Source organism: Leishmania infantum, chromosome 1, assembly GCF_000002875.2.
Source record: "Leishmania infantum JPCM5 genome chromosome 1".
In the NCBI taxonomy this organism is placed as follows: Eukaryota; Euglenozoa; class Kinetoplastea; order Trypanosomatida; family Trypanosomatidae; genus Leishmania; species Leishmania infantum.
Window position 1 is genome coordinate 145963 of NC_009386.2, and position 19370 is coordinate 165332.

General features: G+C 65.9%; 6 protein-coding genes across 6 annotated transcripts; all 6 read left to right on the plus strand.

Moving 5' to 3' along the window:
• Positions 1-248: 248 nt before the first annotated feature.
• LINJ_01_0550 (putative long-chain-fatty-acid-CoA ligase) lies at positions 249-5105 on the plus strand (the record flags this gene model as incomplete). The annotated part of the gene is made up of 1 exon (XM_001462631.2): positions 249-5105. One exon carries the CDS (start codon positions 249-251, stop codon positions 5103-5105), a length of 4857 nt encoding a protein of 1618 aa, XP_001462668.2.
• Positions 5106-6101: 996 nt separating this feature from the next.
• Positions 6102-8147, plus strand: LINJ_01_0560 (conserved hypothetical protein; the record flags this gene model as incomplete). Its single annotated transcript, XM_001462632.1, has 1 exon — positions 6102-8147. The coding sequence occupies one exon, from the start codon at positions 6102-6104 to the stop codon at positions 8145-8147; it is 2046 nt and encodes a 681-aa protein (XP_001462669.1).
• Positions 8148-9608: 1461 nt separating this feature from the next.
• On the plus strand, positions 9609-10472 carry LINJ_01_0570 (conserved hypothetical protein; the record flags this gene model as incomplete). Its single annotated transcript, XM_001462633.1, has 1 exon — positions 9609-10472. One exon carries the CDS (start codon positions 9609-9611, stop codon positions 10470-10472), a length of 864 nt encoding a protein of 287 aa, XP_001462670.1.
• Positions 10473-11782: 1310 nt separating this feature from the next.
• Positions 11783-13651, plus strand: LINJ_01_0580 (conserved hypothetical protein; the record flags this gene model as incomplete). Its single annotated transcript, XM_001462634.1, has 1 exon — positions 11783-13651. One exon carries the CDS (start codon positions 11783-11785, stop codon positions 13649-13651), a length of 1869 nt encoding a protein of 622 aa, XP_001462671.1.
• A 613-nt stretch (positions 13652-14264) lies between these two features.
• On the plus strand, positions 14265-15245 carry LINJ_01_0590 (putative tricarboxylate carrier; the record flags this gene model as incomplete). The annotated part of the gene is made up of 1 exon (XM_001462635.1): positions 14265-15245. One exon carries the CDS (start codon positions 14265-14267, stop codon positions 15243-15245), a length of 981 nt encoding a protein of 326 aa, XP_001462672.1.
• A 692-nt stretch (positions 15246-15937) lies between these two features.
• On the plus strand, positions 15938-18832 carry LINJ_01_0600 (conserved hypothetical protein; the record flags this gene model as incomplete). The annotated part of the gene is made up of 1 exon (XM_001462636.1): positions 15938-18832. One exon carries the CDS (start codon positions 15938-15940, stop codon positions 18830-18832), a length of 2895 nt encoding a protein of 964 aa, XP_001462673.1.
• Positions 18833-19370: the final 538 nt, after the last annotated feature.

Genomic DNA, 19370 nt, shown 5'->3' on the forward strand with positions numbered 1-19370 from the left:
ACACGTCGCTGTCTGCCTCCATTTTCTTTCACACAGCTCAGGATCCTGTACTGGTCTCATCTTCACCAGTCCCCAGCAGGCCGCTCGCTGATCGCGTGCACTGCTGCTGTCCTGCTCGCTGCCGTTGCCTCCACCTCGTGCAGCGTGTCTACCTTGTTCGGACCCCTTCTCTCGTCGGTGTGTTCTCGCGTGTTGATCCAACGCTTGGTGCGTGCACGTGAGTGTGTGTACACAATCACCGTTCTTCGATGGGTGCACTGCTCGTGACACTGCTGCAGTGCCGCAACAACCAGTCTCTCTACCCGAACCTCAGCGCTACACAGCACAACCAGTATGTTTCGTGTCGGCAGCCGTGCTCGGTGCCGCTGCTGCCCGATGCGCGCGCCTACGGCCGGCAATCACACCAGCATAGCTCGCTCATGACCTCGACCACCGCCACGGTGCCGACGGACGCGGTGGGCGATGAGGCCACTTCTGGGCCACCGGTGGCGAGGCGCGTGCAGCCCACTAACGCAGGCACCCCGTCCTCAACATCCTTCGCTGGTGTTGTGAGTGATATGCGAGGAGCTGAAAAGCAACTCTTCAACCTTTCCAAGGTCTGCGAGGAGGGAGGCGTCACGGGTGTCACCACGGCTGATGCCGACGGCGATGCGGCAGCCGCGATCTCGCGTCTGCTCCTTGCACGCCTGCTTGCCACCAAGTCAACGCCGACGCCGCCCTCGACCGATTCGTTGCATCCGCAGCTGCAGAACCGTGCGGCACAGAAGCCGGCAGTGGACAACGCTCTCTGCACCAACACCCTCCCCACAGTCCCACCGCTGTCATCGGCATGGATGGCGAGCTCCCCCTCGGCCACACCGCCGACGCAGCCTCAAAACTGCCCCTCCCTGCCCTCCACAACGGTTTTCATGCCCAGTGCCACGGCCGCCGCCCCTCTGGCACCGACCGCTCCGTCGAAGGGGCAGTGCAGCAACGGCACGGAGTCGCCCCTCGCCATGCTGTTGCCGGTGGCCTCGATGCCGACGCTCGCAGCGGCCGGTGGGCTGACGCTCACATCGCAGGATGCGCCTGTTGCGAAGGACGGCGACACCGTGAAGAGGATGGCCTTGCCAGGTGACAACGCTGCCGCCGCGAGGCCGGACGAAGCGAACGACGCAGGCTGCAGCGTCGACATCGATGACGACGAGCTTGGCCCGATGGACTGTGCAGACGCCTTCCAATACTTCTTCGACGAGGACGAAGGGGCATACCGGGACGTAGAGAGCGCCGTCTACGCGGCGCCGCAGATGGCGCATGTGCCAATGCCCGTGTTGCGCGACCACTACCTAAACCTGCGTACGGCTCTGTACACGGAGAAGTCGTCAGCGGCGCTGACCGCACCGTCGGTGCCACCGCTTCTAGGTGGCAGCGTCGCGCCCACCATCCCGAGCATCTTTCTGCTAGGCGCCTCCGCGAACGTCCGCGGCGGGGGCGTGGCGATGAAGATGGCCGCGTGGTCACCGACGCAGCCGCCACCGCAACAGCAAGCCTTGAAAGCACTCTGTTGCCCTCAACAAACTCCGCTGAGCCTCCATGATGCGCTGCGCGCGAGCATAACACGCGCGCTGCTGGAGACGGGAGAAGGCCTCGACGGCGATGCGCACGACGCCGCGGCGGCGGCGGATACCCCGTCAGGGCTGCAGCCCGGTGCCGGGCGCTTCGTTTCACTGGTGGAGGAGATGGCGGCCGCGTGCCGCCGCATCAGCGCCGCGCCGTACGTCTGCTGGCGCAGCATTGATCGCGTGACGGCGCTGCCGCCGGAAAACCCGCTGTGGCGGCGGCTCCACAACGGCGGCGGCAGCCGGGTGGACAACGCGCGCGGCGAGGCCGAGGACGACACGTCGTGCCCGCCAGTGAGCGATGCGCCGCGCAAGCGCCGCTCACACCCCTCCGCTCTCCCAGACGGTGATGGCGGCAGCGGCACCGAAGCTCATCCACCCTCGTCGCAGCAGCAGTCCGAGTCGCTGTCGCTCTACTACCTTGGCCCGCAACAGTACATGACCGCGGCTGTATGGTGGTCGCGCGTGGAGGCGTTCGGCTTCGGTCTTCGCAGCACGGGCCTGCGCCCTGGTGACCTGATCGGCATCGTGGAAGACACGCGATGGGAGTGGCTCGTCACGTGCTACGCGGCTTGGAGCGTTGGGCTCGTTGTCGTCGTCTTCGACAGCTCGGCGCGGACCATGGCACGGGTCGCCATGGACACCGCCCCCGATATGAAGGCAGTCGTGTGTAGCCCCACTGTGCATCGCGATTTGCGCCGGCACTACGACGCCGCCGCAGCAGCGGCTCGAAGCGCTCGCGCGCCAGCCCCCGTCACACCCACGACAGCATACGATATGACGGACTGCCACGGCGGTGAGGAGGGCGACGACCAACGCCCGCATAGCGCATGCGCGAGCGGTGAGGCAGCGGCCGCGACACGGACGGGCCAACGTGGCAAACACGACAGTGCCGAGGCGACCGCGACGTCCGAGCGCGCTGCAGCGAAGCCGCGAACGAAACAGCCTGCACCCTCACCCATGTTTATCGTCATCCGCTCCGCCGGGCCTCCGCGCGGAGGCCGCAGCGACGGCGGTGACGGCCACGCGTCAGCCGCCGCGGCACCGCGGTCTTGGTGGTCGCGCACGAGCATGCGCGAGCGGCAACCGTCGCACCAGGCGCACGACGTGACGGCGGAGGGGCACGATGAAGTCGTGGACGAAGAAGGTGAGGACGAAGAAGAGGAGGCACTCTGGTGGAGCGACGTGCTCATGCATGGCGAGACGAAACTCAAGGCGTGGCGTCAGCGCAAGTTGCGAGAGCGACGGCTGCAGCATCAGCAGCAGGCCCGTCTACGCCACCTGAAGCCGCAGCAGCGCGGCGCACGCGCCGCCGGCGCCAGCGTTGGTGGGAATGCGGTCGCGTCCTCGCCGCCGTCCAGCGCCTCCCTCCGTCGTCCTCGTTTATGTGGCGGGATCGGCACGGATGACCTGCGCGGCGCCGCGTTCGCGGCGGCAGCCTCGCAGGACGGGAGTGCCGCGTCCGTGGCCACCAGCGCCTGGCCCGGCCCCACCGAGGCCGTCAGTGACAGCGGTACAGCAACAGCGTGCGCGACGTCCTGCGCGGCGAACACGACGCCCACTATGCTGGTCGGTGTCGCCGCCGCCACGAGGGATGGCAAGAGCGGCGGCAGCGCAAGGTTCGCCGCCAACGATGCAGCAAGGCGCGCGTCGGTGCCGCTGCGTGAAAGGAATGCACTAACAGCGTCGCCTCTGCGTGGGAGCGGCGTTCGCTCTCCAGGCGCGCTGCCAGCGGCATCGGCTCTGGCAGGCAGCGCCCCAACGATCGCCGCGCCGCTGATGATGATCGATGACGGCCTGCCGCAGCTGCCACTGGCACCTCTCCAGCCAGACGACCTCGCCTTTATCCTCTACACGGAAGGCGATCCCAAAGGCGTCCTCCTCACGCATGGCGCCGTCAAGGCATCCGTGGCTGCGTACCACGAATACCTTAACTCAACCGACGTCGACGGCGACGACGGGCTGCGTCGCGTGGCTGGAGGAGGCGACACGCTTACCAGCACTGCGATCACCAGTAAAAACAGCTTCAGCACCGCAGAGAGCGCCGGACGCGGTGGGCAGGGCAGCAGTCGCATAGCCCGCTACACGACGGCCTGCATGCCCGCGCTGCGCTCCCGTACAGCGCCAGTGGGGCGGCCGTCGTACATGGCGTACCTCCCTCTGCACGACGTCTGCGAGTTTGTGGCGGAGACAGCATCGCTCCTGCGTGGCCTCCTCGTGTGCTACGGCACGCGCCGCACCCTCTTCGACACGTGGGCACGTCCGCACGGCGACCTCACCGAGTACAAGCCCACCATCTTTCCCGCTCTGCCGGCGACACTGGCGCGCCTGCGCCGCACCGTTGAGTCGATGGTGTCCACGGGGTATCGCCAGCTGCTGTTTGAAGCCGCCTACGAGGCGCGGCGGCAGGCGATGCGGCGCGGGTTGCAAACACCGTTCCTGCTCTCCACCATCTTCGCTCCCTCGCGCAAGCTGCTCGGTGGCCGCTGCCGGCTCGTGCTCATCCGTGGCGGGCCTGGCGCCGCCGCACTGCACCCACGGGACCAAGAGTACGTCGAGGTCGTGTGCGGGGCGTCCCTCGTCCAGTCGTACGGTGTCGCGGAGGCTGCTGGCTGCGGACTGCAACAGGCGTACTGCGCGACGCAGCTCGACTCGATTGGCGGCCCGCTGGGGCCGGTGCACGTCAAGATGCGCGACGTCTTCGCCACCGGCGCCGCCTTTGTTGGGAGCGCCGCCACCGCAGCGGCAGCCTCGAGCGGTGGATGCAGCCCTGTTTGGAGCGGCTGGACCCATCAGTCAGAGCGGCCAACGGGTGAGCTGCTGCTGCGCGGCCCCACCGTCATGGCCGGATACTACCGGCAACCGGAGAGGACGGCGGCGGTGCTGGAGAAGAGCGGCTGGCTGCACACCGAGGAAGTCGTAGAGCGCTGCCCGGATGGCTCTTTCCGTCGCATCGCCTCCCTGCGCCCGCACCACGCCACGACGAGCAACGGTCACTGCATCGCCCTCGAGCCACTCGAGGCGCTCTACGCGCAGCACCCGCTCTGCCTGGAGGGCGGGGTCTGCGTGCTGGTGCATCCGTATCGGCGGTACGTCTGCGCCCTCGTCCTTACTGATGAGCGCCGCCTGCGCGACTTTCTTCAGACAACCGCCGCGGCTGCGGCGGCACTGCCGTCGCCGCACTCTCAACCGAGTTCGCCCACCTCGCCGCTGCCGTCGTCGCCCTCACCGCAACGGCTGCTGAACTGGGCTGCGTTCGCCGGTGAGGGCTGGCCACAGTGCCTGGGCGATCCGGCGCTGAACCAGGCCGCTGCCGCCTCGCTCGCGGCGTGGGCGACGCAGCACGGCGAGGCCGCCCCGCACGAGCGCGTGCGGCACGTCCGCGTCCTGTACGACGTGTGGGACGCGGCTCATCACACACGCACCGCGACGGGGCGGTTGTTCCGTCCTGCGATCCACTATCGCTACAGAGGCGTCATCCAGGAGCTCTTCGCGGACGAGGACTGACGGGCAGCCCCGCACGGCGGGAGAGCGGTTGGGGGCGACTGCATAGCATGTGTGCGGTTCCCGCCCTCACGCACACAGCGCTGCTGCTGCTGCTGTTGTTGCCCTGTCCCACCCACCCACCCCCCTCACCCATCCATGTCTGCGCGTCCTTTCCATATGTTGCTCATGTGTTGTGGGGCCCTCTCTTCGGCCCTCTACCCGCGCGCCAGACAGCGGAGCTTGCCAAGCGCATGCGCAGCGGGCAGGGTGTTGTGTCGATATACACCTTATCTACAACGTTGTTGTGACGGGCACACGAACCATCACGCCGCGCGAGAAGCACACGAGAGCGATGCAGCGTCCCTTTCCCTGGACGTGTGCAAGGCGCATGGACAGCGTAGCGCACACGGATGGAGGTGAACGCATCACCACCACGCTCGCCGCTGCGTGTATCCGTGCGGCGCCTATCGAGCGTGTGCGTATGTGCGTTGCCGTCTGACGCGAAACTCGTCAGCAGTGCGCAACGGCGACACCTTCCTCTCCCCTCCCTCACGCCCACGGTACAGCACCTGAGCGCTCTCTCTCCCTCTCTGACTCGTCGCCGTTCTGCCCCTCCTCCCCACGCCTCTACCGGTGCATCGATGCGCACGTGCGCGTCTTCGCGGATGTACGTCTTTTATGTCTGTTAACCGCCCTACACACCCACCCACATACATACACACTCGCACGCAATCTTCTCCCTCGCCGTCTACGCTGCATCGCATGTGATGGCCATACGAACCACGCCGCCGACACATCCCCACATCATCGTGCTGCTCACCGAAGGGGTCCACAAAATCAGGTGCGCACGCCCATCGCTCACCCTTCGCCCTCCTTCGTCACCATCCAGGGGCACACACGTGCGCGAGTCCCTTGCGTTCTCCCCACACGAGAGAGAGGGGTGGCTTGTGTGTGTGCGTGTGTGTGTACGTGCATTGCGGCTGCTACTGCCGCGGACCTGCACATCCGACCGCCACCATGACGTCGCGCGTCCAGCTCGACTTCTTCGTGCCGCCGCCGGAGCGGCGACAGTGCGTCCGCGAACGACTGGCGCAGAAGCGCGCGCCGATGTTCGAGTGGCGGCACGACTTCGCGGAGTCCGACTTCGACGCGGCCACAGGGGAGCGCCGCCCGCTGCGACGCATCTTCAACCCCGTGGCGAAGGAGCACCCGGCTTCCGCGCGCCGTACCCACGCCGCGGCCACCACAGTGTCTTCAGCACGGCCAGCGACAGCCCCTGTGTGGAAGGCTGCGGCGAGCGGCAGCGCTGATCGGCGCAACGCGTGGAAGCAGTCCGGCTTCACGTTCGTCGAGAACTACTTCCGCAAGAGCGCGCACTTGCCGGTGTCGCAGTCGCGCCCCCACACCTCCGCCTCTGCGTGTGGCTTGCTCCGCAGCGCGCGCCGAGGCGGGGTGTACGTGCCCTACCTGCACGACACGATTCTCTTCTGTGAGCCTCTGCCGCGTTCGATGGAGTCGCGTCGTGGTCGCCCTGGTGGCGGCGACGGCGCTGCCGCAGCAGCCGACCAGTTGCCGCCGGTCCAACGGACGCCCTCCACGGCAAGGGTGGTGCTGGCCGTCACGTGCAACGCCGCCGAGTCGCGCGCGAGGGAGTTGCAGGCGTCGGTTGATGCGAAGAGGGCAGAGCTGCTGGGCTTCTCGAAGCCGTCGACGTCGTCGCAGAAAGCGCAGCAGCAGCAGCAGCAGCAGCAGCCGGCGACCTACCTATACGCCGCTGGCGTCGAGAGCTACACCTGCGATGACGACGACAAAACGTCGAGGGCCGCCGCGACGATCGCCAGCACCACCGGCGGCGTCGACTACGTCAACACAGCGGCGACCGCGCAAGGAGAAACGTGCTGCGACGTCGTGGGGCCCTCCATCGCGGCCAAGCAGCGCGCGTTGGCGATGGCCGAGGGCGTGTACACAGACCTCATCCTTAATCGAGGAAAAGCTTGGTCAGCAACCGCGACGGCGGCCGCCACGAAGACGGAGCTGCCGACGTGCGAGCTGGCCTACAGCCTGAGGCCGTCCTACGTGCAGTCGCGTCTTCGCCGAACAGCAGGGCGGCGCAGCAGCGGCAGCCAGAATCTCGGCACCGCCGGCATCGTCTCAGACCGCTACTCCGCATCGTTGGACGAGGGGATGAGTGGCACCACGCAGCACACCACGGCGGCGACATCGCCCATGGCGGTGTGCGCGTCAGCGCCGCACATCCGCGGTCACCGCGGCAATGGTGTATCGGGACCACCATCGGAGCGCGCCATCACGCGGTCCCCTGGTAACGACAGCATCGCCGGTGCAATGCCGCTAGCGGCGACGGAGGTGGCGCTCGCGGACACAATCACCTTTTTGCGGCGCAGCGGCAGCACTGCGTACCACAGCAGCACGACAGCGGTACCGCCGCCAGCCCTCTCGCCGATGGAACTCAGGCACGACCTCGAGGGCACGGGGAAGACACGCAGCCCTGACGGCGCCCGTGGCCTAGCCACATCCAAGACATCTCCTACTGCAGCCGCGGCCGGCGCGCGAGCCGGGCAACGCCAGGGCCTTCAGTCGACCTCTTCACCGTTGCCGAGCCACGGAAACGCGCAGCTGCAGTCCGACTCGAACCCCTTGCTGCACCTACTCTACCGGACAAGCAACAGCACCGACTCGCCGACGTACCTGCGCACCTACGGCGATGCCGGCGGCAGCACTGTCGCTGGTGGCAGCAACTACGGCAGCGGCGAAGGGGGTCAGCGCCATCGTCGAGATGGGCGCGACGCCAGAGACAGCCCTCACCAAAGCCCCCTCAGGCCGAGAGGGGGCGGGGACGTGAGCAACGATGCGCAACAAGATCACCGCCGCTGCCAGCGGCCCTTCACAGCGTACCGTCTGCCGACGGAGTCGAAGGAGACGCGGGTGTACGCGGTGCGGTTGCGTGGCTTGTGCAACGCGGACGCGTCGCTTCTCAAGCGCGCCGAGCCGCCGCGGCGCGGGATACCGGTGATGCTGCCACCGGACTGGCAGCCGGACTGCTGAGTCCGTATGTATATGTGTGTACGTGTTGTCGTTGTTGCTTTTCTCGCTCACCGTCTCGCCCCTCCCCCTGCGCTCACGCACGCCTTGCTCGGCGTTTGTGGTGGTGGTCTGCTGCTCCCACCGCGGATGCTACTGGTGTTGCCGGCAACCTCGTGCTCGCAGAGAGACGGCGGCAGCGAGCGTCTTGCTGCGGTTCTTGCACGCGGATGCGCGTTCTTGAACAACGTCTTTGCTCTTCTTTTTCACTCTTCGCACAGTCCAGCGCACGTTCCTGTCTGCCTCTCTATCCCCTCGCGTGTGGTTTGTGTGTGTGTGTGTGGTCGTTCATGATGCCCTTTCATTTTTTTTTCGGCTGGCTCCTTCTCTTCGCTTGGCGTGTGATGTATCATAGCCCTTCCCTCCCCTCCTCTTTCCCCTCCCCGGACGTCCTCCTATGCCAAGACGAGCACAGGAAGTGGTTCCTCCCCTCTCCTCCCCCTCTCTCTCTCTCTCGCACGTACGCGTGTGCGCTGTTTGGTGTGTCTTGGCGTCTGTTTTATGTCTGCGCATCTGTGTCTCTTCTGTGGTGAGCCATCTCCGTGAAGCGCGTATGCGGGCAAGGGGGAGGGAGGGCCGGTGTTTGCGTGCTCTCCCTCATGTGGTGCGTCCTTCACGCGCGCGCGCGGAGGCGGCTCATACCCCACTCCCACCCACGCCTCGTGACATCTGTGCACGCGCACTGGCACAGACACGGGCAAGATGTTCGACATAGCCTTCCCTCCCCCTTCTTACTCCGTCGTCTCCCTTGATGTACTCGTTGTCTGTCACTTTCCTTCGCACGTGCAGTGGGGTGGTGGTAGCAGCGACTGCATAGAGGAATGCGAAAGACGGCTTAGCAGTGCAGACGTCTGTCCTGTGTGTATGTGGTATATGGGGTGGCACCGTCATCCGGAGCAGCCTCATGTAGTCGTGTGTTCACCATCGCCATCATTATCATCATCGCTTCGGCGCAGTCGCCGTGATGTGTCTCTCAGCAGTCGAGACAACGACATCGTCTGTCTTCCTGCCTCGTCATCTTCCACGTCAGCGTCCGTTGCCTGCGCGCACTCATATGCAGGCATGTGCAACGCCTCCCTCGGGGGGGGGGGGGCAGCAGGCCATGGGTTGTCGAGACGGCGTGGCTTCCCTCCCTCCTCCCTTATTCATCGGCGTGCGCACACGTCACCGCCTTCTTGTTCGCCTCTCCTGTGCGCATCCTTCTCACGTCCGTGATGCGCCACGGGCCGCACCCTTTTACTATTCACTCGCTGTGACCCCTCTGCTCTCTCTCGCGCCTCCCCTCCCCCCCCCGCTGCGCCGGCATCCGTCTTGCTGCACACACACACACATACAGACAAGCGCAGGTCTCAACCCTGCAAGGCCTTCAGCTGGCTCGTGTCTGTTCAGTAAGATAGCGAATACACTCGGGGGGCACCGCCAACCATGGCGAAGACCAAACGCAGCCATGCACCGCGGCAGCCGCATCACAGCGCTGACCCCGCCGCAGAGGCGGCCCCGACGCCGTCCTTCATCGTCTACCCCGTCCCCAGTATCGCGGATGCGTCTTTTCTGCAGATTATCTTCTGCAACACGGTGAGGCGGAGCCTCTTCCTCGGCTTCGGCCGAGCCCGTTTTGCCGTGGCGGAGCTCACGAGCGCGGCGGTGGCCGCGGAGGTGGAGACGATAATCCACAAGGCGGCCGCCGCTGTCGCGGGTCCGGAAGACGGCGCTGCTGCGTCTCAAGAGGCGAGCGGTCTCGCAGCTGACGCGGCTGCACGGCACGGTGCTCTTGAACACCTTGCCGACGACGATGCCTTCGAGCACATGACGCTGGCGGACCTCTTCGCGCCACCACCCGGGTCATCCTCACAAGGCTCTGCGTCCGCGCCGCGGCAGGAGCGCCAGCCGAGCAGCGGCGGCGCTGCGGCGGGCGGAGAGTCGCTCGACTTCAGCCATATTCCATATCTCGTATGGCGTGACAGGCCTGTTCACGTTGTGGTGAGCGGGGTGCGGGTGGCAGACTTCTACGGCAGTGGTGGCGCCGTGCCGGAACACCACGTGAAGCGCACCACCGACGCGGGGGAGCCGCGCAGCAGCACCAAACCGAAAAGGCCAAGCACCGGCAAGCGCACTCGCGACGACGCCGACTCGACGGCCGCACTGTCGTCGTCGCCGGCAGCGAGCCAGCGGGCAGTGGCGGAGGAGCGTGCGCAGGGCAGCGGGGGCGGTGGATGCCGCCGTCGTCGCGGCGGCATCCACCGCGCCCAAGTCGCGCTTCCCAAAGGACCGCTGCCAGAAGTGCGGTAGCGCCGACCACTTCACGCGTCACTGTGACGGCAGCAACGGCGCCAGTGTCGCTGCGGTGGTCAGCCCTTCCGTTGCCGTGGGTGTGGATAAGCAGCCACGGCACGAGGCTCTCGCTGCTGAGGTGGCTGCGCCGACGCCGCGGCCGGCAAAGGCGAAGCCTCTCGTGCAGCGCACCTCGAAGGATCAGTGCAAGTACTGCGGCTCCGAGGCGCACCTCTCGCGTCACTGCCCGAGTAAGAGCTAAGAATCGACAGAGGGTTGCGCAGCTGTTGCCGTCCCATATGCGGTGAGGATCAGCGATGCAGACGTGTTGATGCGGCGCTGCAGCCGCTCCACGAGACGGCAGCCGCCCTCGCTTGCATCGTCTTTGCGTCACGTCTCCCCCACCATCCTCTCCTCGCAAGCTCCCTCCCCCTCTGGAAGGAGTGGATGAAGACCACAGTGCGCCTGCTCGGTGCGCCCCGTGCAAGCCGTCCGCACACGCATCGCTCTCATGCGGTCGAGGAGCTTGCCACTGGAAGGAGGGCGGGTCTTGCGCAGCATCCGACAGGCGCACGCGGGGCCCGCAGGCGACGGCCGGAGGAAGGCGCGAGATCGTGTCCGCTGCTGAGTACCTCTCACTCTTAGGTGTTTGTGGGTTGGTGGGTGGGACGGACATCCCCACACACCCGACACCTCTCTCTCCTTGACGGGGCCCTCTGCGCGCACGACGGCTGCGATCGCCTCCTAACAACAGTGATGCGCCGATAACGCGCGTCCACGTTAAAAGAAAACGAAATCAAGAGAAGCCGTGGAAGCGATGCAAGAGTGGGATGCGTCTTACCAGCCCTACCCCCCTTCCCCACCCCACCACCACCAATCTTGCCGAGCCTTGCCCACACGCAACGCAACCTCCGTCGTGAGGGTGGCTCAGGGGCCGGTGAGTGGAGAGAGGGAGACGAAGACGAAGTCCTCGACGAGGCCGATGCTGGGGAAAGTCTGCATGCGTGCACAGCTGCGCACGTGTGTGTGTGTGTGTGTGTGTGTGCGGATCTGCATGAGGCTCTGTGCCGATCGCCTGGCGCACTGTATATCTGTCTATACAACAACAGCAGCACCGCGCATATCGCTCTCTGCCTCCTGATCCCTCCCCTCCACCAACCCTCTCTCTCTCTCGTTCGCCGCCTCCCTCGCTCGCAAGCCAGAGCACGATCGTTGTTTTGGGTATGTGGTGCCCCTCCGCCATTCCACCCGCTCCTAACACCTCGCACTGTGCAGCGTAGACGCAAAGGCGAACTTGCTCGCTTTCTCGGTGGCGAGCTCGCTGCAGAATGCCACCGCCGCCGCCACTGCCATCCTCCGCCTCGTCCTCCGCCCAACCGCGGTCGTCTACCCGCAAGCCAGCATGCCAGCCGCTCAGCATCGATGATGTCACCATTGACTTCTCCGCCGTCGCGGCGAGCAGCGGCGGGGCCACGGCCTCCACGTCCGCTGCGTCTGGAGCAAACCCCAGTCTCCTCGATATTATGGCAACGCAGCAGCAGGAGCACGATGGGGACGGGGGTGCCCAGCATCGCGGCGGTGGCCGCCGTTACCAGGGCGTGTCGGACGTTCGCGCCTTCGACCCAGGCCTGCAGGGCGTCATGCAGCGGTACACCAGCAGGGTCGCCAACGCAGCGGGCTCCGTTGGCGGCGGCCCGGCCCGACGCAGAAAGATCGTCTTCGGTGCGCAGCAGCAGCAGCAGCACGCATCTGCAGAGGAGCCAGCGCCGCAGACTCCCTCGACGGCACACTCCGTCGAACCTGTACCGCCGTCGTCCCTCGAGGTCTCTCAAGCAGCGCTTGACTTCCTCGTAAAGGCGCAGCAGCAGCAGCAGCAGCAGACCTCCGCGGCGGCGTTGCAGCAACGCCGCGACGCCTACCTGGCACAGCTACGCTCTTTTTGCCAGCGCGGACGCGGCGCGGACGGCCACCGCGCCGGCAGCGCGCATGCCGAGGCGCCGGCCACGGCGTTCCCTGACGGCGGCAATGCGCAGACCAACTCGCTTCTGCGGCAAATCTTCGCGGACGGCGTCCCCGACATTGAGCCGTGGGACCGCTGGACCTCGACGATGCCGCGCTACGGCAGCGCCAGCAACAGCGGCGGCGGCGCACACCTCGTCGTGTCGCCGCTGACGGCCACAGTGGCACAGATCCGGGCGGCGCAGCTGGATCTGGTGCATCACCCCGTGATTCCGGACACGCACTACACGCAGCACTACGAGTACCGTGACTTAGAGCACCCCGTTATCCAGAAGGAGTACAAGACGAAAGAGCAGCTGCGTGCCGAGCGGCGGGAGCGACTCAAAGAAAAGCAGGCGAAGGCGCAGCAGAAGGCAGCGGCAGCCTCCGATGCAGGGGCGTTGCACGATACCACCAGTAGCAGCCGTGGTCCGACGGCGCTCGCCTCGTCGGCAGCGAGTCGCCTCCTGCACGACCGACTCTCCACGAAGAACCTTGCCCTGAACCTCTTCGGCTCCAGTGTGCTGAACCCGCTGGCGACAGACACGAAGGTGCTGGAGCAGTACGAGCTGCGCAACTTGGAACACCAGCGGCGCAACCACGACCGTCACGTTGCCGCACTGCCGGATCAAATCCTGAAGCGCGCGCGCGATCAGCGGCGCCACGCCACGGAGGCACCGCTGCTGCGCGCCTACCGCGTCTTCCCGATCTTCTCCGCGGCCCACCTCGGCAAGCTGCGCAACTTCGCGAACGATAACTTGCTGCGCGGCTTCGTGTTGTACGTTGGCGACTGCGACGCGGTGATCGTCTTGGCCGGCGGCGAGGTGGCGGCGCGGCATCTGGATCGATGGATCATGCACAAGATGGCCTGGGAGCACCCCGACACGCGCGCCGTGCGGCTCTGCAGTGTGCCGCTGATGGACGCAGGGAGCTTCTCCTTTCACCTGAAGAAGGCGCAAGGGCAGCCGCACAAGAGGACCAAGACGGCGGCCGGCAAGCGCGACGGCAGACTGGACGACGTGGACGGCGATGACGCGGCAGAGCCGGTCTTCATCAACATGGTGCCCACCGTCGAGGAGGCGGAGGCGTTCCTGCGTCGGCTTCCCGCGCCGTCGAGCCCGTGGTCGGATTTGTGTGGAGTGTGGCGCGCTGCCTTCTTGCATGACGGACTTCAGCCCGCTACCCGAGGACATCACTAAAGAGGCAAGCCGCGGGCGGTGAGATGGCGTCGCTGGTGGTGGTGGTGGTGGTGGTTCAAGCATGCACACATACACAGCTGGCAGTCTGACCTCTCTCACAACGGATGCGACTTTCAGCAGCAGCAGCAGCAGCAGCGACAGCCCCTGTCAACCAACCACGCAAGCCGCCATCTTTTCCTTTAGGATGCGATCACGCCTACTTAACCCCACCCCCTCTCTCTCTCTGAAACCTGTGGTGCATGGCTACCAAGGCCCTCCCCATCCTGTCCCGTCTGCGCCCGATCCTCCACCTAGCACCCACGGAGCTACCGCCGTGGTCAGTAGGTGGGCCAGGGGGAATCGCAAGCACGAGCGCGCGTCGCCATCGCAGCTTTTCGCCCACCCCCGTCTCAGCAAGCGAACGCACGCGTGGAGATAAGCCACGTATGTGCGGCCCGACGCGCTCATGGATGCGCTGCCACCGTCACCCTTCTCCCGTCCTCGCCCTCTCCGTGCACCTCGCTCTCAGCTTCGCTATCGCCCTTCTTCTTTTTCTTGGTGTGGCTCCAAGCACAGTGACACACGCACGCGCGCACACAACAGGAACGTAGCGCCTTGGAGACTGATACGAAAAATGGCGGCCGCCACCTTCTCGATGGAGGGGTCCAAGTACGAGATGAGCACCTTCTTGGGTCGCGCCCGGTACTGGAGCGAGGCGATCAACCCTATGCTGCTCCTCGAAAACGAGAGGACGCTTCAGAAGCACCAGATGCTGCTCGATCGGTGGAAGGATGGGCAGGCCGGCAACGTGCCAAGCGCCGACCTCTGGCGCGCGCGCACGGCCGTTGAGAGCTGCATCCACCCGACCACGCAGGAGGTCATCCCCCCTGCCTTCCGCATGTCAATGTTCCTGCCCATCAACTACTTCGTTGTCCCATTCATGATGCTGCCGTCGACGGTCATGAGCGTGGGCCGCACGGTGGCGATCCAGTGGTTCAACCAGAGCTACAACAGTGCTGTCAACTACGCCAACCGCTCGTCCGACAAGCAGCCAGTTTCGGAGATCCTGAAGGCGTACACGGCGGCGGTCGTCGTGGCGTGCGGCGGCAGCCTGCTGGCTACCATGTGGCTGAAGCGCATCCCGAGCGGCACGGCCACCTCGACGCTGATCCGCGCGACGGTGCCTTTCCTCGCCGTCAGCTGCGCCGCAACAGTGAACTTGGCGAGCATGCGCAAGAACGAGTGGCTCAGCAGCGGGCAGGGTATCCGCGTCGTCGACGACGATGGCGTCACGCGCGGCACGAGCACCGCGGCTGGGTGGGACAGTCTGAAGAAGTGCAGCGTCGCGCGCGTCATATGGAATCTGCCGTGCATGATGCTGCCGGCGCTGAGCACGATGCCGCTCATGCGCATCAGCCCCTTCGCCAGGCGCCACTCAGCGCTCACCGAGTGTCTGCTGCAATTGTTCGGCCTCACGCTCGGCGTGCCGCTGGCGCTGGCCGCGTATGACCTTCATCAGACCATCCCAGCCTCGAAGCTGGAGCCGCGGTTCCACAACCTCAAGCGACGCGACGGCTCACCTGTGCAGACACTCAAGTACTACAAGGGGCTGTAGACGCCACTGTGTGCGTGTGTGTGGGGGGGGGGGATAACGTCGGAAAGGGGGCGATGTAGCGACATGGAAGTCGCACGCGCACCGTCAACGAGGTCGCAGCCCAGCGAGAGTCCTGGGCTTTTGAGCAGCTTGGGTGTCCACCCCTCTGCCTGTGTACGTGTCTCTTGTGTCTGTTGTGTACGTATATGCATGTGTGTGTGTGTGTGTGTGTTAGCTCTGGCGGCTCGCCTCGTCTGCCGCACACTCGTGGCCATCCTCCTACTCCTCCTTTGAGGTCTCCCCCCCCCCCGGGGGTGATGAAGACGCAACGGCGCCGGAGCAGGGGTCATGAAGAAGCGGGCGGAGCGGCGCGCGCCGCTCTTATCCGCCGTATCCCTCGGCATGGATCGATCGCCTAAGTGTCGCATCAGCCGCGTCACCATCGCCCTCTCTCCCTCTTTTCTTCCCTCCGCCCTTCTCCTGCTCGCGATGCGATGAGCAGCTACGCGCATTAGCATCCGTATCGACTCCAGCCGCCTGTGCACGGTTATCAGTGCCCACACCACGAACACCACCACCACCACCATTCCTTTCCTTCCTTCCTTCCACGCGCACATACAGAAAAGCGCGCACACGTCTATACATGCGTGTGTGTGTGTGTGTGAACGCGCGCAAGCATCGGCCCCTTCTTCTCGAATCCCTGTGACGCCGTCATGAGCAGTGCCTCGAAGTCGGCGGGAGCCGCTCTGTCCTGGTCTTCTTCTTCGCCGGCGCCGTCTGCTGCTCCCACCGCAGTCGCAGTCCCAACCGGCACGCCAGCGGAGCCGGCCACCGCCACCGCCGCGACGGACAAGGACGGCGCCGAGGCGGAGCCGCGGCGGCGTGGCTGGAAGCCCATCAAAGATGGGCGCTTCCGCATCGCCCTCACCCATCACCACGCCAGCAGTGACGATGACACCGGAGCGGCGCTATCGTCTTTCACGAACGCCGCCCCGGAGGATCTCAGCGGCGCCGCCGCGGCGTCGTCGCTCTGCGAAAAGGTCTGCCGCGCCCTCTCGGACAACGCACGGTGCAATGAATGCCGCCCCGGCGAGCCGCACATCGAGGTCTGTGTTGAAGCATCGCTGGTGAACGCAATCAACAGTGCGTACACCTCCACAGGATACCCTTTCGTCGTCACCGCCGGCAGCACACGCGGCGCCGTCTACGGCTCCTTCATCGACCTCAGCAACCCGTCCCTCAGCTCCCTCGAGCTGCCGCCGCCGCAGTCTATCGTTGTCTCCCCGAGCTACGTTGGCGACGCTGATCGTGCGCCGGCGCACGGCCTGACGGAGATGGACACATTGCTGGCGATCCGCTGGAGCCGCGGCGACCGCATCATGAAGACTGCCGAGGCGGCCCCCACCGTCGCCGTCGCCGCCGCCGCGCAGGCGAAGCAGACCCCACCCACGATAGCTGCCGGAGCCGCCGGCAGTCCGTACACGTCAGTCGTCGCACGCACCATTGCGCACCACCTCTCTCAGTTTCCGGAGGGCATCCACGCCATCCACTCGTCTCCGGCGCTGCGGCAGCTCCTGGTAGAGGGCACGCTGCCGACAACGCTGGCAAGCACGCCTTCGGCGCCGGTGAACGCGGCAGCGCACGCGCCGGCCTCGGCGAGCGGCGGCGCTGGTAGCCGCAGCGCTGCGGCAGCAGCGCCATCCACCACCACCTCCACGGCGCAGGAGTTGTCGAACGCAGAGGCGAATGTGCCACCGCTGCCGACGCCGCCGCAGAGCAACGCCCCTGTTCAGCACACGCTCGTCAGCGCGAGCACCTTCAACCACATCTCCGTCTACTTCGTTGCCCACCAGGACGGGAAGCTGCTCTACACGGCGCCGATACAGAGCCTCTCCGCCAGTATTGCGACGCGCAAGGTGACGGCACACCAACTCATTCTGGTAGGGCGGGAGGAAGTGGATGCGCTCGTGGAGGACCCCTTCACACCGTTCCCGACGATGCCTCCACGGCGTACCCGCATCGCCTTCGCGCATGTTCCGGTTGCCGGCGAAGAGGCCGCCGTCTTCTTCGCCTCGAAGACGTCGCGCTTCGTCGGCGCGGATGCCCGCAAGAAGGCCGTTGCCGCCGCCCCGGTCCGCTTCAGCGTCGAGCCTCACCTTCTCATCGGCAACCAGAACGGCGACATCTTCTTATTCAGTCTCCTGCAAGAGCGGATTGTGCAGCACCTGAACTACAGCGCCGGCCGACCGAGCGCGAGCGCCTCCATCGCCAGCGGCAGCAAGGGGGCGGGCAGCAAGCTGGTCTGCTCCCCCGTCTCGTGCATCGCAGAGGTGCAGAACGGCATCGAGAAGAAGGTCACGCGCATGGTCGAGTCCGCCGCCATGGCGAAGCGCAACCGCCGACGGTCCTTCGGCAGCGACGGCATCCCGACCGGCTTCAACGCCGTCGCCCATGCCGCGGCACCGTCGCACTACTACTACGACGTTCCCCCGTCCCTCTACGCGGTCGGCTTCGACGATGGCCAGATGCTGATCGTGGGCGTCACGTGCGAAGGCGGGTGGATGCTGCGGCATCTCAACAACCACCACTTCGGAATGCGGCCGATCCACTCCATCGCAGTGCGGGTGCCGTCCTTCTACGCACGGCTGTGGACCAGCTACCTGCCCCCCATCACCTTCGCGGACCGCGGCAGCAAGTCCGAGGTAGCAGCACTGCCGCCCATCACGACCCTCATCACGGTCGAGTCGGCGCTCATTGTGCACGAGGAGGAGCAGCTCGTGGCCGCCATATCGTGTAATGGCGGTTCCATTGCGCTGGTGCGGCTGCCCGGGATGGAGATCATCTCCTCTGTTGCCCCGACCGCCTACAACGCCGTCGGCGAGATTCTGGCGCTGCAGTGGACCGCCACGTCGCCGCGCTACCTGCTGACGCCAGACATCCTCGTCGCCTCCGGCGAGGACGACACGATGACGGCCTTTCAGCTGCTCACGCAGCTCCTCGTGAACACCAGCGATTGGAGCCACCACAATGGCAACGACAACGTGTCGCGCATGTCGTCCACGGAGTCCGTGCCGGCAAACGCCCGGCTGCGCATCCTCGAGAAGAAGCAGTTCCACCGCAGCTGGGTCAGCCGGTTGAACTTGATGCCGGTGGTCGTGCCCGCCGCGACGGCCAACGCAAAGGACGCTGGCCGGTCGAACAGCGGCGGCATGCCGCAGTACCTCGGCGTGTGCCTCGTTGCCTCCTCCTATGACCACCGCACCTCTTTCTGGCCGTACATGTTCAGTGGGCAGCAGCGGAGGGCCGGTGAGGCGGAAGGCCCGGACAGCGCCAACGCTGCGGCATCAGCGTGGAGCGTTGGTGAGGGTGCCGGCAGTGTGGAGCATGCGGACTCGCTGATGTTGGGCCTCACCAGCAACAGCGTCCCCTTCGGCACGATTTCGGTGCCGGATCGGTATGTGCTCGTCGACGGCCCGACGACAGCGTACCCGCTGCACCCGGAACTCGTCATCGACGCTGCGGCCGCCGGCGCCGGCACAAGCTTCTTCCTGACGACAGTGTGCTGCCGTGGCAAGCTAAAGTTCTGGTCCGTCCAGGTGAAGGTCTAGTCGCCCGTGTTTTCTGTGTGGACCATTGGGAACACTTGATCGTCACGGGCACTTGAACGTGGTGTCTGGCCGCGGGGTGCGCACGGCTCTTGTCGTGGATGCCGTCCGTCACAGCGTAGGACTGCATCCCCTCCCCCACCCCCCACCCCCGCCCCTCGCTCGTGCCGCTTCTTGTGTGCTTACGTGTGCACGGGTGGCGGTGGTGAAGTGTGTCTGCATCTCTGAGCCAGTGTGTTGGAGGGGCGGCGGCGGACGAGGACGAGGACGAGGAGAGGGAGGGAGGGAGGAAGGGGGAGAGATGCGTAGAGCTCGGTGGGCGACGGTGATCCCTCGCGTCGTCGTCGTCGCCGTCGCTATCATTCTTTTCCACGCGGTAGCGTCAGCTCCCACCTCCTGCGCTCCCTATAGATAACGCCCCGCTGATCGCGCGCCCTTTGGGCTCCACCACACCCCCTCTCCCTATTCCAACCCCATCCGCCGCTTGCGGCAGATGGGGTGTGTCGGCCGTCTCTTGTCGTGTGCAGCATCGTACACGACG